Genomic DNA, 16,924 nt, shown 5'->3' on the forward strand with positions numbered 1-16,924 from the left:
TAGCTCCAGTCCTAGAAGGGTCATGGGAAGATTTCCAGGGACCTGCAGGGTTGGAGATCAAATACTGTTCCATGTGCTGCTGCCTCCTCAGACAGGAAGCCAGGCTGAGAATGGGCCCTAGGTGAAGAGGCAAGGGCCACTGAGGCCAGTGGTGGCTCTTTGAGTGAGCCCTAGTGCCTGGGTTCCCAAGGACATACAGCTGCCTCATTAGCAAAGGCCTGGGTCACCCCTAGCAGGGGCCAGCAATGACTACCTGAGTGCAGACCACCATCACTGCTCTGGGAGTTGTGGCTGCCAACCTGGTTAAGGGAGGAACTAGGAACAGGCTCTGTGGGTCCTCACCCAGGCTGGCCTGAGACCCCATATGGCTGCTTCCCCTAGTTGCTGCAGAGCCCTTAGAGTTTCAAAGACTGACTTAATTCTCATCACTCAGGTGATGCTAGCAGATTATTGTTTCAGAGCTGGCCCAAGGGAACAATCCCCAGGACACTCAGTCTAGATGGCACGTACAACTGCTCGTGTAAAATCAGAAATAACTTTATATGGAAATAATTTTTTCCAGGAAGGAATCAAAACTAACATGTCTGGGGAAAAGGTCCCAGAAGGGACCCAGAGGGTGGAACAGGAAGCAGGGCTCACCCCGAGTCCTACTCTGGAACCCGTGTGGCCCAGGTGAGGCTCTGATGATGATCTCCACAAAAAGCCTGGTGCTCTTGCAGAACAGAAGCTTGGCACAACGCTGAGTTTCCAGGAAGAGGGAAGCTGGGACGCACACCTCTGGGGAGGCCACATCTGTAGAGGCCGATGGTTCTGTATCAGGGCAGCCAGAGACGGACCCAGCAGACTGCGAGTGTGGGGATGTCCACCATCCGACAGAAAGCAGGTCACCAGCATGGGAGGCAAGCAGGGGGAACTACAGAGCCACCACAGAGAGATCACTTCCCCTTTGGCCATGTGGCTCATCAAGGAAGTGGTTCACGGGGCCTGCCTCTGCTTCTTGAAGGCCTGGGATGGGCGCAGCTCCCCAGGCCCATGGGCAAATGGACAGAGGGTAGCAGGCAGCACACAGCCGTCAGGATGGTGGATGAAGAACCAGCAGGTGCGTGTCTTGAACGCCTCTGCAGACACACTCCGCCTGGCTTCAGACTTCTCCTTCTGTAGCTCTTGCCTCCAGTCACGAATATGAACTCGCCCGTTCAGAACTGAGGTTTACAACAAAAAGACAAAACCCAAGATATTCGCCTGAGTGTTCATTACAGCACTGGGATTGAGAATCACCACCTTGTGGTGCAGGGCCAGGGCTGAGGTGGGGACGCTGGTCACAAATCCTTGTTGGAGGGGATGTGGGGACATGGTGTGTATTAATCAGGAGACGGCCAGGGTGGCCTGCTGGTGGCATAACCTTGTATACCCACATGAGCACTTCAGAGACAGGAGGAAGGCCAAGGGATCAATGCTAGAGCAGACAGGGCAAGACAGACAGACAGGGCAGGTCACACATGATCTTCAGGGCATCAAAAGGACCATGACTCACTTTGGATGTACAGGCAGACCTGGGACTTCTACACTAGGAAGGCTCATGCCAGTGGTCCAGGGTGTGAGGCTCACATAGACCCTGGCGTGGGCCAAGTGTGGGAACACATTGACACTGGGCATTGGGTCTTTGAGGATGCTTCCCCATAAAAGAACAGGCAAGTCAAGAGGTGAGATTCCTCCACTTCCCAGTGCTTGCTGGGTTCAAATGCATACCCACAGCTAGAGCTCCCCCCCCCAGGGGTCCATGGGCAGTGTGTGTGGGGGGATAAAAGCCCTGGAAACAAGGACAGTAAACAACACATGCAGCGACCCCAGACACAAAATAAGAAGTGCCATGGCTGATAGGGCCAGGGGTGGCAGAGGAACTGTAACAGGCAGGGCTGACCTCAAAGCTGGGCAGCAGGAGGGATCCAGGGGCACAGTTGTGGGCTACCTGGGTCCCCTGGTAAGGTAACAGGGACAGAGCGCCTGATGGTCCAGTCACCAGGCTGAGTCAGGGCTCCCCTTGGCCACTTCATTTTGAGAAGCCAACAGCTCTGTGTGAAACTCAGCCAAAGCAACCAGCCCTTCCTGGTTTTCCCCCAGAGCTGTAAACCACCGTGGCCATGTGGCAGGGGAGGACTGAAGGCGTCTCATTGAGGGAGTTTGGCTCACTGGCTTCTGGAACTGAACTGAGCATGTGTGATGAGTGCAGCTTCCTGTCTGTGCTGGGATCCCTTGTGGAGTATCCCCATTGGGCCTGGCAGCTGCCCCAGTGGCCAGGAAACCTGAGCAATGAGCCTGGGGAGAACCCCACAGCACCTAGGACACAGGGCGAGCTTCCTCTTCAGGGATGTCTCCATGCCCCAGGGTCACACGACCCTGTGTGCAGCCATCTCCCCCAGGCTGAGGCTTGTTTTCCCTGACCCAAAGCCCAGGTTACGGCAACTTCAGGGAACTCTAAGACATTTCCCAGAGAAGCGCCTTCCACTGCAGCTCAAAGCCCAGGTTACGGCAACTTCAGGGAACTCTAAGACATTTCCCAGAGAAGCGCCTTCCACTGCAGCTCAAGACGTGACTCAGCCTCTAAGGGCCCAGAGCCCTCTGAACTGTGCTCAGAAGAGCCTTGGGGCACCCACCAGACCCAGCAGGGCAGGAACATGAAGTCCGTCCTGGATGACTATGAACTACGGGAGTGCCTGGCCAGTTCTGGGGTGGTACTTCCAAGATCAGGGGATCAGGCCTACCCAGGAAACATAAGGACTAAAGAGGCATTAATAACAGAGGTGATGGCCAGGTGCTTAGGCTGCCCAATGTTCCCCGTCTATACCCCAGGATGCCAGGCAGCTCCCTGTGGCCCCACAGCCGTCATCCTGGACAGGCTAGTGCCAGGCGCCAGAGAGGCGGCCCTCCAAGGCACATGCCAGCCAGTCCCAAGCTAGACCACCAACAGCTCTCCTCTCGGAAATGTGCTACTAATTTGAAATGGAATCACAGAACAAATCTGCCCGGCTCACTTCTCTTTCTGAACTCATGTCTCCCTGCTGGGGGCTGTGGGATTGCAGAATTCCACTATCCCTCTGCCTGACAAGAACAGACCCTTTGACTAGCACTTGCTGAGAACCAGGGAAAAGAGAGTGCCCAGGGTCTGCTAGGTCTTTGGGGCACCATTATTGGGAGTCTCACACGCCTGGATTGTGACACTTACAGGGAGACCTTTGGAAAGTCAGCCTCTCTGAGCCACATTGGGGGGGGGCAGCGGGGAGTTGCTTCACCTGGGGACGAGTGGTGGAGGCCACTTCACCCTGGGGTGTAAGAAAAAAACACACAGCCCTACCACCCAGCCACTGTGCACTGAGCACAGGCTCCAAGCAGGTCCTGGAAAGGGGCAGGGCAGAGGCGGGTCCTCCCCCAAGGCTCCATCAGGTGGTTCCTTAAGGTCAGAGCATTGCAGCCCCTGTCGCGCTGGGCAGAGGTGCTCACACGAGCAGACCTAAAGCCATCAGAAAGCTCCACCTCCTCAGGCTCACACACTCCAGACCAGCCAGCGCCACGTTAGCTTAAACAACAAAACGAAACCAGACCAAACCCCATCCAGAGATAAGTCCAGCTTCAGCACATAGTTTCTGCATGACTGGAAGAAACATTCACGTGCACTGGGTCCCCAAGCTGCCTATTCAGAAGTGATTCCAAAAACAATCCTGCCCCTCAAGTGAACTGCACAGAAAGCAACTATAAGCTAGCTATTTATACTTGGGAGGAAAGACAGTCCTTCACGAAATCAAAGAAAATATGCCGGGAACCAGAAGAGCAGTCCCCAGTGCTCTGGCACTGAACTGTTTGAAGCTTTGTAGGAGCAGACTCCAGGAACTGCATGGCTCATCTGGCCGTGTGGGTGTGGGAATCCCAGTTCCAATAACCTCTCCCTGGGGGCTGTGCCAGGCCATTCTCTGCACCCACTCCTACAAACCAGAGTCTAGCCCCTTTGACCAGTTAGTTGTCCACCCACAGCAGCACATACTCCAGTGAAGATGAGCTAGCTAGAATGAACCAAGTTCAGCTGCCCCAGGGTGACCCCGGGGCAGGTGTGTAAACCTGCACAGCGGTGTTCTCACACAGGAACACATCGGACACCGTGTTCTCATGCACACACACAGGACCATACATACACACCTGCGTTCTCATATTTGTGTACACACACCCACACAGGGCAGCAATGTACACCTCCCCTCACCACAGCAGTGAGTACATACTCACTTTCTCATGTACACAGGGCAGCACACATCTGTGGTCACACACATGGGGTAGCACCCACTGTGGTCACACACAAGGGCAGGGAAAATGAACAAGTGACCCTCTTAATCTTGGGGTCTGGGGTCCGTGGACTGAGATGGGGACAGCTGTGTCTCTACCACCTGTGTGTCACCAGCAAACACTGCCTAATGTCTCCCCTTGAACACAGCTAAGATTGCACACATACTCCATGAGGCAAGAGTGGTCCATGGGGGAGCAGCCAGGAGTGGGCTAAGATCCCACTGCTCCCCCGCCTTGTTGCACTCCTACAAACCCATGAACTCATGGCACTGTCTACACCATGGGCTCCTGGGTAGACACTATCACACCACACTCTCCCTCCTTAGACGAACACTTCCAGAGGGCAGGGACTGAGCCGTGATCCATGGAGAATGAGCCTTCCCACCTCCCAGCTTGGGGCAGCCCTGGAGCCACAGGACCCAGCACAGGAACAGATTGGGTCTCGTCCCACCATGAGGGCCACTCAGGAGTCCCTGGCCCAGGCCTGCAGGGTAGGGGTGCTCAGCAGGAATCCAGGCAAGACTAGGGGTAGGTTCATGTCCTGGCTCCCCCTGCTGGGCTCTGTGCTCTAGATGCTTCTTGCTGGAAGTGGCCAAAGGTGAATAAACATTCTTGAGGTGACACAGCTTTGGGATGGGGCACATCCTGCACAGAAGCCAGCTGGGCCAGGGCACAGGGGGTCTGGAGTGAGCCCAGAGGGGTGGGTGGTCATGGCTTCACCCAGAGGTCAAGCCAGTGGTGGCCTGGGAAGGCAGAGAAGCATCACAGGCCCCTCCAGAAATGCAGGAACAGGAAGAAGAGTGCTATGGAATGTGCCAGAAGAGCCTGCATTGGACAGGCAGGACGGGTTGACATGTGGCCACCTCACAGGCCTGCCTTACCTTCAAATACCTGGTGGCAGTTCCTGAGCAGCGTCTGTAGGCCCCCACACTCCCGCTTCAGCCGCCGCAGTGTCTCCGGGTTCAGCTCCCCAGCCACTTCTGCCAGGGAAAGGCTCCCTGTTGGAAGTGGGTTTCCCCAAACAGCAGGGCACATTAGAAGCCTGCCATCAGCAGAGATATCAGGGCCCAAAGCCACTCCAGTCCTGCACATGTATATGTGTATGCTGTGTATGCTTTAGCAGAGGGCCCTCACTCACAGTTTAATAATCCACATCTCCATTACAAAGAGGGAACGCCTGAACCACAGTGACACAGCACGCCAGCATGCAGGCCCACACAGTTCCACTCTGCAGGCTGAGCATCAAGAGACACTATCAGTGCCTGGTGGTGGCCAGGTTCCCCTCCCCAGTACCCCACAAAGGAGACGGGGCCTAGAGCTGAGGAAGCAGGGCCAGCGGCACCTGCTCTAGCTGAGCAGCCCGTCAGTCACACCCTACAGGGCACTGCCTAGGTGGGCCATGCAGCTCAGGTGGGACTGGAGTAGGTGTGACACAGCACCACAGATGTCAGAGTGAGGCCTTAGAACACACAGCACAGCGCTGCTTTAGAATCTGCTCACGCTTTGACTGGACACCCAGTGACAGTGACAACTGTTTAGACGTGATGACAAGGGTCTCCCTGGGTGCATTTGCCACGAACCTCCTCCCTGCCATACTGCACCTCAGAGCTTACCTGTGCCTCCTGCCCAAGCAGGGGGCCAAGGACAGCCCTGCCTCCACAGCTCTCCAGCCAGATAGCATCAGAGCCGCCTGGCCCAGACCCCAGAAGGGCCCTCTTTCCACCATCTAATAAGGGCTTACAGAGGGAGATGCCCCAGACCCATCAAATGGGATAGGAATAGGCCCACACCTGTGCCCTCTGCCTGGGAGACAGGCTACAGGCTGGGCAGGGGTGGGGAGGGTAGGAATCCCAGTGAGCACAGAGCAGAAGGCTGTCTCAAACATGCCCAGGCTGCCAGACAACTATGACAGGTAAGGTATGGTACCCAGGTGCTCCTCCTAGTATCGGGCAGGACGAGACTCCTCAGAGTCATCTTTGGACCCAAGTCTGTGAGAGGCTCCCATTGGGTCGGAGAAGGGCCTTCCATCCCAGGCACAGCCTAGGGGCCCCTACCTTCTACTGCTTACTGGGGTGAACCAGGAATCCTGCTGTGCAACACCCTCAGGAACTTCCAGACCCACCCTGGCATCCCAGCTCCTCCCTGTGCTCTGCCAGCCTGAGGACTCCAGCCTGTCTCCTGCACAAACTCCACAGTCACATCTAGTCAGTAGTACCAGCCCAAAGGCACGTGGTGCTGGGCCTGCAGTTATACAGCCCGTCAGCCACCTGAGCCAGGGCCCTGGAACACGTCTCTGCCTAGATGATCCCGGGAGTGGAGGGGAACATACTCATGAAGGTCCTGCCATGCCGAACATGGGAGACAAGAGGGTGAAGGGAGGAAACCTGGCCCAGTAGTCACAGGTGAGGACATGGCTTGGGGAGGGCCACCCACTGCTGTGCAGGGCCAGGGACGGACTCCTGGCTCTCCAGCAACAGCCCCAACTCCAGGAGCAGTGGTGGCTCTGCCAGTGGATGGCCCCACACTGCCCTCTGCTGGCTGAGAGGAGCATCCAGCTCCATACATGGAAGCTCTTAACAGTATTTTAAGTCCTGGCTGGTTTGCTTGAACCCCACCTCCACACCACTGTCTCCTTCCATGGCAACAGTCTTGTATTTAGGGACTGACAGAATTAAAGTGTCATATTTATATTCAAGAGTGCACTGTGGCGGTGGGGCACTCAGTGACCTACTTTTCCGTTTGTATCATTTCCACCGATGAACCTAAGCAGCCCTGGCTTCTGCACCTGACCTCTGTAAAGTTCACACAACCTGCCTCTGCCTTCCTCCCCTGAAAAGCCCAAGCACTTCTGCTGCCGGAACCGTAAGAGCTGAAGAGTCCGCTGCAGAAGCTGTTCACCCAGCCTTTTCTCTGGGGAGGGTGCCCTACCTCCTCCATTCCAGGCCTTCACACTGGGGTCCAGAGAGCTTCCTGGGTTTAACTTCTTTCCGTCCAACAACAAATTTGCCACCTGCAAAACCACTTGGTCGATGAAGTCTCGAGGGAGGGCAGCACAATTCCTCACGCATTCCACCTTTTCTCTAGGCCGGAACCCAGGCAGCCAGGGCCCACTGGCCAGAGCTCCTCCTCCATGTTCAGCAGCAGGGACCTCGGGCACGTACTCAGCCCCAGCATCCAAAGCCATGTGACTGTCTCGGTGACCAGCATCACAGGCAGTAGCCTGGGGTGTAGGTGGTGTGTGCTCCTCCCCAGGCGGGCTCTGGAGGCCGCCCTGCCTTCTCTGGAGATACTGCATCCTCTGCTGGTCCATCCAGACCTCCGCAGCAGGTGGGTATGTCCTGGATGTCCCAATCAGGCAGACCTGTGTTTGAAGACAGAGTACTTCAGCAGGCTGCTGTCAGCTGTCCCAGCATTCTTCACAGAGCACCCTTGGGCTGAAGCACAGGTTCCATCAGGGTTCTAGACGTCTGTCACACACAAGACCTTGTGCAAGCACCACCCACCGAGTCACATCTCCAGTCCAAAACACCCTTATTTTAAAGACTGGCATCAATATAAACAGTTTAAAATTTTAAGTAGTTGGGGCTGGAGAGATGGCTCAGCAGTTAAGAGCACTGGCTGCTCTTGCAGAGGACTCAGGTTCAGGGGCTCTGATAGCCTCTTCTGGCCTCTGTGGGTATTGCATGGATGGGTGTACTTACATGCATTCAGGCAAAATATACATAAACATAAAAATAAAAACTAGGTGTGGTGTTGCATATGCCTTTAATCCCAGCACTTGGGAGGCAGAGGCAGTAAGATCTCTATGAGATCCATGCTAGTCTGGTCTACACACTGAGTTCTCTAGGCCAGTTGGGCACTATGGGGAGACCCTGTCTCAAAAAAATTAAAAATAAAATAAAAATCAAAAAATTTGTTTAGCTAGATAAAAAAATAAAAGAGCTAGCCAGGCTTGGTGGCGCACGCCTTTAATCCCAGCACTTAGGAGGCAGAGGCAGGCGGATCTCTGTGAGCTCGAGGCCAGCCTGGTCTACATAGCGAGTTCTAGGTCAGCTGGGGCTACAGGGAGACCCTGTCTCAAAAAGACCAAAAAAAAAAAAAAAAAAAAAACCAAATGAATTTTAAAAAAATCAAATAAAAGAGCTAACAGTAAAAGTCCACGAGGACTCTACTTTGGATGGTCCTGACTGGACTTGCCTCTGCCACAGGGTCATCTCTGAAGGTCTCCAGGGGCCATGAGAGGCTAGGGCTTTATTGATGTCACCCTGCCAGCCTAAGGCCTGAGATGCTTGGTGCACGGGGGCCACCCAATGCATCTAAGGAATTTCCTTCTTCTACACTTAACCTCTGGTACTTAGTCCAAAACGAGGGCACAGGACAACCAGGCAAGGGGATCATCATCCTGTTAAGAGATACCCAGGCCCTGCCACATGCTCTGTGTTTGGAGCAGAGCCGCACAGGGCAAGTGTTTGGTCTTCAGCAGTCACCTGGTATACCTACTAAGTACCTACTAAGCAAGTCCCACGTTACCCCACTGCAACACTCAGAAGACTACACGAGAGTCCTTGGTTAAACGGGGAGTAGACGAGTAGAATGGCAGGTGAAAGGCTGCCACCTGAGGGTGCCTCTGCCAACCCCCGGACCAACCCAGCAACTTCCCAAACCTACGAGCTCAGAGGAGCAAGAGCTGCCAAGTTAGAGGAATAGCACACGGGGGCCGAGGGTGAACACGAAGGGAACATCCAAAGGAACCCGGGCGAAGTAGGAGCATGGCTTCCTGGTGCGGCCCCAGCTCCGCACCCACCTCTGCATGGCCAGGTCACACATACCCGCTTGGTAGAAGGGATCCTGAGGCAGTCCTCCTGCACGTGGAAGCCGCAGGAGAGCCCCACCTCCAGGACGAAGTCCAGATACTCTCGGTACTGCGTCTTCCGGCTCTGCCGCCGGCGGTATCGCCCTGCGAAGTCAAAGAAGCAGCAGGGCAAGACGAAGAACCGGCAGTCATAGGAAGACCTGGGAGAGCCACAGAAACCATCTATGTGCAGTACATCTATGTAGGTGGTTGTGAAACACTGTGTGGTGCTGGAACCTCTGGAAGACAGCGGGTGCTCTTAACCCGAGTCATCTCTCCAGTGCCTGGCTGCTCCTGTATTTATTATCTTTTTAATTTATTTTTATATGAGTGTTTCGTCTGCACATAAGTAAGTGCATCCATGCATGCAGTGCCCACAGAGGCCAGAAGAGGACATCGGATCCCAGGGAACTGAAGTTATGGACAGTTGTTAGCGGCCATGTAGGTTCTGGGAAACATGAATTTCCCCTGTAAATCTCTAAAAACCACACAGCAGAGTGTGTCTTTTCAATAAAATATAAATCTAATTAACATAACTTCCCACGTGGTTAGTCTGACCCACTGCAACCCCAGTTCTCTGAAGCACACTGAACTTCACCGAGGCAGGCACAGCAAAGGTAAGTTCAGACTCAACCTGCAGCAGTTCTGTGGGAGCAGAAACAGCTCAGAGTCCAGGCAGGATAAGGAGCCCCATTGTTCCAAGGTCCCTGAAGGCATAGGCGTTCTCTGATGGCCCCGGAGCTCCCATTTGTGAAGGGCAGATAGATTTTTTTTTCCCCTGAAGCCAAACCCTCCCAGAATCAGAAGACTTTCAAAGGAGAATGTATCTTTCAACACTGGGTAGAGTCTGCTGACCAGTATGATCAACAGAAGTGTTCGGGGAGCCCAGTATGTGGCTTGTGTTTTCCAGTGGTCACCATTTTAGAAGTAAAGCAGGTAGATTCCAATTTACTCAGTGTATCCATCACACGATCATTTCAATGACCTCAGCTACCACATCAAGAGCCACACAGCCACACATCGCCAGGAGCCATCATCTTGGACAGTGTGTCCAGGAGGGAACACAGTCACCTGCCTCCTCTTCCGCTCACCTGGCTGCAATGACAGGAATCCAAGGAGTGAGCTCATCAGAATGGTTACCAATCAGCCAGTCCACACCAGGGAACAGGGTCTTGTCACTCGGGGTAATGGAACCTTCCTTAAGGATGGCACACAATAAGAAATCATCAATATACCTCCAAAACCTGCCGAGACAGCAGGACACATGCTCTGAACCACAACCCACAGCCACATGATCCTATGGGATCCCTCTGCACCTGAGTCACCCAGAGCAACGAAGTGACTGTCCCTGCCCCTGGTTCACCCCTCAAGGACACAAACCACTGACAACTTTGAAGGTCACCCCTAAAAGGGCACCTTTCTGGGTACTAATCTCCTTTTTTAAAACTTTTTTTATGCCAGATGTGGTAGCGCACGCCTTTAATCCCAGCACTTGGGAGGCAGAGGCTGGTGGATCTCTGTAAGTTCAAGGCCAGCCTGGTCTACACAGTGAGTTCCAGGACAGCTGGGGCTATAGGGAGACCCTGTCTCAAAAAGATAAAAAAAAAACAAAACCTTTTTTTTATTTGTTATTCTTATTTTATGTGTATGAGTGTTTTGCCTGCATGTGTGTAAGAGCACTTGTGTCACCCAGTGCCCAAGGAGGTCAGAAAAGAGCATCGGATCCGCTGGAACTGGAGTTAGGGACGGTTCATAGCTGCCATGTGGATGCTGGGACCCAAACCCAGGTCCTCTGCAAGAACAGTCAGTGCTCCCAACCACTGGGCCATCTCTCTAGCCCCCTAATCGCCCTTTGATGACTGAAACCTTAAATTTTGCATGAACCTAGAGGAACTGACAGAGAAGTGAGGTGGTAAACTGGTAAGCTGCTGTGGCCTTCCATTCTGCACACCCCTCTTCCTGATGGTCAGCAGCCCAGCCTGAATCACCAAGAGTGACATCTCCATGAACTACCAATAGAAACAGAGCAAAGAGGCACACCACCAACCAGAGCCTCCTTCCTCACCTGTGAAGGTGCGGGACTGAGCAGGCGGATGGAGCACTGCTGGACATAAGGGCCTCTCCAGCTGTCCCTACACCAAACCTTACTGTCAGAGCTCTGCTGCCACAGCTGTTCACACAGGAACTGAAACACTGACCCTTCCGTTGTCCAGCTGGTAAGTGCACAGCCCACACAGGAAGCAGTCAGCAGCACGTAGTCATCATTTCACTGTTCTACCCTTAAATTTGCCCTTCGTCTCTTCACTAATCAAGTCTTTATTTGAGTCCTGTAATTGCTATAATCCTGCCATGGAGCGCTGGAAACAGTCCCACCTGCTTCATAAAAAGCCTCAACTGGCCTTAACACAGCAAACTGCACCCTTCCTATCTGACACACAGCTCCACGAAGCAAAGGTAATTTACCTGGGATCCTCGCAACTCAGTCACAAACAAGTTTTAAATGCTCTCCTGTTGAACTGGTGGGCTGAAAGAAGCTGTATGCCAGACTGGATGAAATTTCTAGACGGAACTACCACAGAATTCACTCAACAGCAGCTAGAAGGAAATCACTCCAACAGCACACAGCTGCCAGTGAAACCTCACAGCCAGAGGCGACGCAAAGGCTCTGCTGAAGCGCAATCAACTTCCACCTCACCCCACATGGGACACGAGAGACTGGCATGAGACTGGAGCTTTGGCGCAGCAAGGAGGCAGGGTTCTTGTGGGCATGCTGCCCTGACTGAAGCTTGAAGGGGTTCTCAGGTCAAGTGGCCATGGATGGGCCCAAGGCAGGCCCTGAACTTTCTACAGATTTCCTGAGGCCACCTCACAATGGCTAGCCCTTCCCTTGGTCAGGACTTACTGCTGGGTCACTGTTTGGATTTTGTACCTATGGAGACGGGAAGGCAGGTTCTGGGGAACCTCTAATAAACACCTCAAACCAGCTACATGGTTCCTGAGAGCACCTCAAAATGGCCAGCGCTTCCTGAAGTAAGTCAGGACTTAATGCCAAGTCATTGTTGGACTTTGTGCCTATGGAGGGGGTAAGAGCTAGGAACATAGTGACACAGGCACCTACCTTGTTACTACTGAGCATCAGCCTCATGTGCAGTTCAGAGTCTGAGGATCTGTGGACTTGACACCTGTCTCCACACATCTAGCTTACTAACAGTCCTCAAACCTAAGATTCTTTTTTAAAAAATTTTATTGAATTTTTGTGTATTCTATACACAAAATCATCTTTATAACCCCCCTTCCCCCTTGCCCTACCCATAGGCCCCCCCATTGGAGTTCATACATTCTGTCATTTGTATTAAGGCCTATTATGTAAAGTTAGTGTCCTGACATGTCCCTCCAGGCAAGTTCATCCACCAGGGTTTAGTCAGCTTGTCTAGACTGTCTCTCTTCAAGATCAGCTCTTCCTCACCCAGCAGTAATCAGCTGACAAAAATTCTTCGACTATGGTTGGGGCCTGCTGTTCATTTCCTCAGTTCTGTGCTGGGTTTTCGTCTGCCTGTTTGCAAGGGTCTTGTGCATGCTGACAGCACTGCTGTACGTCTGTATGAGAAGGGTCCCAGGTGCCTGTAAGACTATTTCCACATGGTCATGCACCTCCTCCCTGGCTCTTACAATCTTTTCACCCCCTCTTCTGCAATGGTCCCTGAGCCCTGGGTGGGTGGGGTTTAATACAGAAGTTCTTTCCAAGGACCCATAGTCTGCAGACTCTTAGTCTCTGTGTTTTGGCCATTTGTGGCCTTTTGCTTTCCTGGCCCACTATTGCATGAGGGAGCTTCATTGACAAGAACTGAAAGATGCATTAGTGTTCTCTCCATCCCTTGTTCTACGTTCTGTGAGTCTTAGGTGTAGAGGCTGCATCCTATATGTGCCACGTAGGCTTGGGCAGTTCACAATCTCTGCGTATGACCAGTTGTGGAAGTCTGTAATTATCTCTCTGTTGAAAAAGAAGCTACTTTGATGGGTGGTGGCTGGGATACTTGTCTGTAAATTTAAGGATCCACACTTTGCACATTGTAAGAAATTACATTTGTCTAGGGATGTGACAGCCTAAGGGTTTTCTATAAGATCTATGACCTCTCCAGCGATGTGTACTTGGCTAGGTTTACAGTACCAGACATAAGTTTCCTCTCACTGAGTAGGCTTTAAGTCTAATTAGGCAGCTGATTACCCCCAAGATAAAAGTGCCACTACTGTACCACTGGTCATTGATGTGGTTCTCACGCCTTCAAGGTAGGATTGGACCATAGATTGATGTTCTCCCATAGCAGCTTGCATAGTGCTCTCCAAAGCTATGAGAGCTAGCCTTCAGGGGAGGTGGCTTCCAGGTCAGTACCAGCTCCATTGCTCCAGATCGTGTGTCTAAAATATATTCCGTCTCAGTCTTCAGGAATAGGGTCTTACCATCAAGTTCTGGGAGGCCATCAAGGACTGTGGCAATAGCCTGCTCAATTTGTGAAGTCTCTTGGACCACCCTGGCCTACAACTCAAAGGAAGGTTTCTCCTGTCTGGCCCTGTTTCTAGTTATGTGGTCTTCAGCTATACACACGGACTCATGTAGAGATAATGTATGTATAATTTTGCAGTAGATTTTTGGACTAATACAATTGTTTTTTTAATACTAGCTAGGCATTATTTATCTCTCGTCTTTCTCTCCCTGTCTTGTCCTCCCTCCCCGCCCTCCCCATTTAAAGTGTCCTCATTTTCCCCATTCTCCTTTGATAGTTTGTCTGCTATGGTCCCATTCCTACTGAGCTCCTTCTTTCCCTCTATTCCCATAGTTCTTTGTACAGCCCTCCTTCCCCATCTCCCTGTAACTACCCCTTTTTACACGTTTCTTCCCTAGAACACCTGTCTCCTACTATTCTTCTCCTACTATTCTTCCCTGGTTTCCTTCCATTTTCCTGGTTCCTGCAGTGACATCAAGATATGCACTTACTTACAAGGTTCGGTGCTAGGCTCCACAAACAAAGGTGAACATATGTCTTTTGTTTTTCTGAGTCTGTTACTTTACTTAATATAACAGTTTCTAGAGCCATCCATTTACCTGCAAACTTCATGATTTCCTCTTTCTTCACTGCTGAGTAGAACTCCGTTGTGAAAATATACCACATTTTCATTATCCACGACACTTAGGTTGCTTCCATCTCTTAGCTATTGTGAAAAGAGCAGCAACAAACATGGTTGTACAAGTGTCTCTACAATAGGATGAGTTCTTTGGGTACATGCCAAGGAGTGGTATAACCGGGTCATATGGTAGGTTCATTTTATGTTTTTTGAGATCTCCACACTGCTTTCCATAGAGGCTGCAAGAGTTTGCAGTCCCACCAGCAGTGAATGACCGTTCCCCTTTCCCCACATCCTTGCCAACATTTGGTATCATCGGTTCTCTTGATGTTAGCCAGTCTGACTAGGGTAAGGTGGAACCTTAGGGTGGTTTTAATTTGCATTTCCCTTATTACTAACAATGCTGAATACTTTTTAAGATGTTTCTTAGTCATCTTTATTTCTTCTTTGAGAACTCTACTTAGATCTTTAGCCCATCTTTTAATTGGGTCATTTGCTTTCTTGCTTCTTTGTTTTTTGAGTTCTTTGTATGCTGTGGATATTAAACCTCTATCAGATGTGTCACTGGTGAAGATTTTTCACACTCTGGGTTTTCTCTTCACTTTCTGGATTGTTTCTTTTGCTGTACAAAAGCTTTTAGTTTAATGAGGTCCCACTTGTTGATTGTTGACCTTAATTCCTGAGCAACTGGTACCCAATTGAGAAAGTCCTTTCCTACACCCATCTCTTATAGGTTACTGCCAATGGTTTCTTCTAACAGTTTCAGAGTTTCAAGTTTCACATTGAGGTCTTTGATCCATTTGGAGTTGACTTTTATGCTAGATGAAAGGTAAGGATCTAGTTTCATTCTTCCACAGGTGGAGATCCAGTTTTGCCAGCTCCATTTGTTGAAGATGCTGTCTTTCCTCCACTGTGCTTTCTTGGCACCTTTGTCAATTACCAGGTGTCTGAAATTGCATGTACTTGGGTTTGGATCTTCAATGATGTTCCATTGATCTATGTGTCTATTTTTGTGCCAGTACCATGCTGTTTCATGACTATAGGTCTGTAGTATACTTTGAGATCTGTTATAGTAATCCCAGCATTGCTCTTTGTGCTCAGGGTTGCTTTGGCTATCCAGGGTCTTTTGTGCCTCCATACGAATTTAAGGATTTTTTTTTTCTAATTCTGTAAGTATGTCATGGGGATTTTTATTAGGATTGCATTGAATTTATGTATTGCTTTTGGTTAAGATGGTCATTTTCACAATATTAATTCTTCCAATCCATGAGCATGGGAGGTCCGTCCATCTTCTGGTATCCTCCTCAATCTTTCTTTAAAGATGTAAAATTTTCATTGTAGAGATCTTTGATGTCTTTGGCCAGGTTTACGCCAAGATTTTTTTTTTTTTTTTTTTTGAGGTTATTGTGAATGGGAGGGTTTCCATGTATTCTTTCTCCACTTGCTTCTTACTGGTATATAGAAAGAATACTGATTTTTGTAGATTAATTTTGTAACCTGCCACTTTACTGAAAGTGTTGATCAGTTTTCTGGTAGAATTTTTGGGATCTCTTAGGTATAGCATCATCTGCAAAGGGGATAGTTTGACCTCTTCTTTTCCAATTAGTACTCCTTTAATTTCCTTCTCCTGTCTTATTGCTCTATTGGAAAAGGAGTGGAGATAGTGGACAGCCTTGTCTGGTTCCTGATTTCAATGGGAATGCTTCCAGTTTTTTTCCATTCAGAATGATGTTGACTGTGGGTTTGCTGTATACAGCTTTAATTACGTGGAGGTATGTTCCCTCCAGTCCAATTCCCTCTAGAACTTTTATCATGAATGCATGCAGAATTTTGTCGAAGGCCTTCTGTGCATCTATTGAGATGATGATGTGGTTTTGTCTTTGAGTCCATTTATATGATTGATGACGGTTATTGACTTGCGTATATTGAACCATCCCTGCATCTCTGGAATAAAGCTGAAAGGCCCACTTGATCGTGGTGGATGATCTTTTTGATCTGTGTCTGTATGCATTGTGCAAGTATTTTGCTGAGAATTTTTGCATCAGTGTTGTTCATGGATATGGGTCTATATTTTTCTTTTTTGGTTGTATCTTTACTAGTATTGGTTGGAAGGCTTCCTTAAATGTCTGGCAGAATTCTGCTGTAAATCCATCTGGGCCTGGGCTTTTTGTAGTCAGGAGATTTTGTATTACTGTTTTGGTTTCCTTGTATGTCTTCTTAAACTGTTGATCTCCTCTTGGCTTAATTTAGGTGGTTCCCATGATTTTAGATACCCATCCATTTCTTTTAGGTCTTCAAATTTATTAAATTTTCCATTAGAGTATGGGTTTTTAAAGGATTCCCTTATAATAAAGTTCTAGATCTTTAGGGTGTCTGTTGTGATGTTTCCCCTTTCATGTCTGATTTTGATTATTTGGAGTTGCTCTTTCTTTCCTTTGGTTAACTGGGCTAAGGGTTTGTCTTTCTTATTTAGCTTTTCAAAGAACCAGCTCTTAGATTCATTGAGTCTTTGTATGGTTTTGTCTCTATTAATTTCTGCTCTGATTTTTGTTATTTCTTCTTGTCTACTAGGTTTGGGTTTCATTTGTTCTTGCTTTTCCAGAGTCTTGAGTTGGAATGTTG

General features: G+C 50.2%; 1 protein-coding gene across 1 annotated transcript in view; it reads right to left on the reverse strand.

Moving 5' to 3' along the window:
• Positions 1-516: 516 nt before the first annotated feature.
• Positions 517-16,924, reverse strand: part of Trmt44 (tRNA methyltransferase 44 homolog) — a 32,741-nt gene continuing 16,333 nt past the window's right edge. The window contains exons 7-11 of the mRNA XM_008832859.3: positions 10,273-10,379; positions 9,159-9,342; positions 7,258-7,690; positions 5,211-5,327; positions 517-1,202 (exon numbers count right to left, since the gene is read on the reverse strand). Of these exons, the coding sequence (XP_008831081.2) occupies positions 976-1,202; positions 5,211-5,327; positions 7,258-7,690; positions 9,159-9,342; positions 10,273-10,379 (1,068 nt within the window). The 3' untranslated portion in view covers positions 517-975. The remainder of the gene's footprint in view (positions 1,203-5,210; positions 5,328-7,257; positions 7,691-9,158; positions 9,343-10,272; positions 10,380-16,924) is intronic.

The sequence above is a fragment of the Nannospalax galili genome, unplaced genomic scaffold (genome assembly GCF_000622305.1).
Source record: "Nannospalax galili isolate Female #2095 unplaced genomic scaffold, S.galili_v1.0 scaffold436, whole genome shotgun sequence".
NCBI classification, from domain to species: Eukaryota; Metazoa; Chordata; class Mammalia; order Rodentia; family Spalacidae; genus Nannospalax; species Nannospalax galili.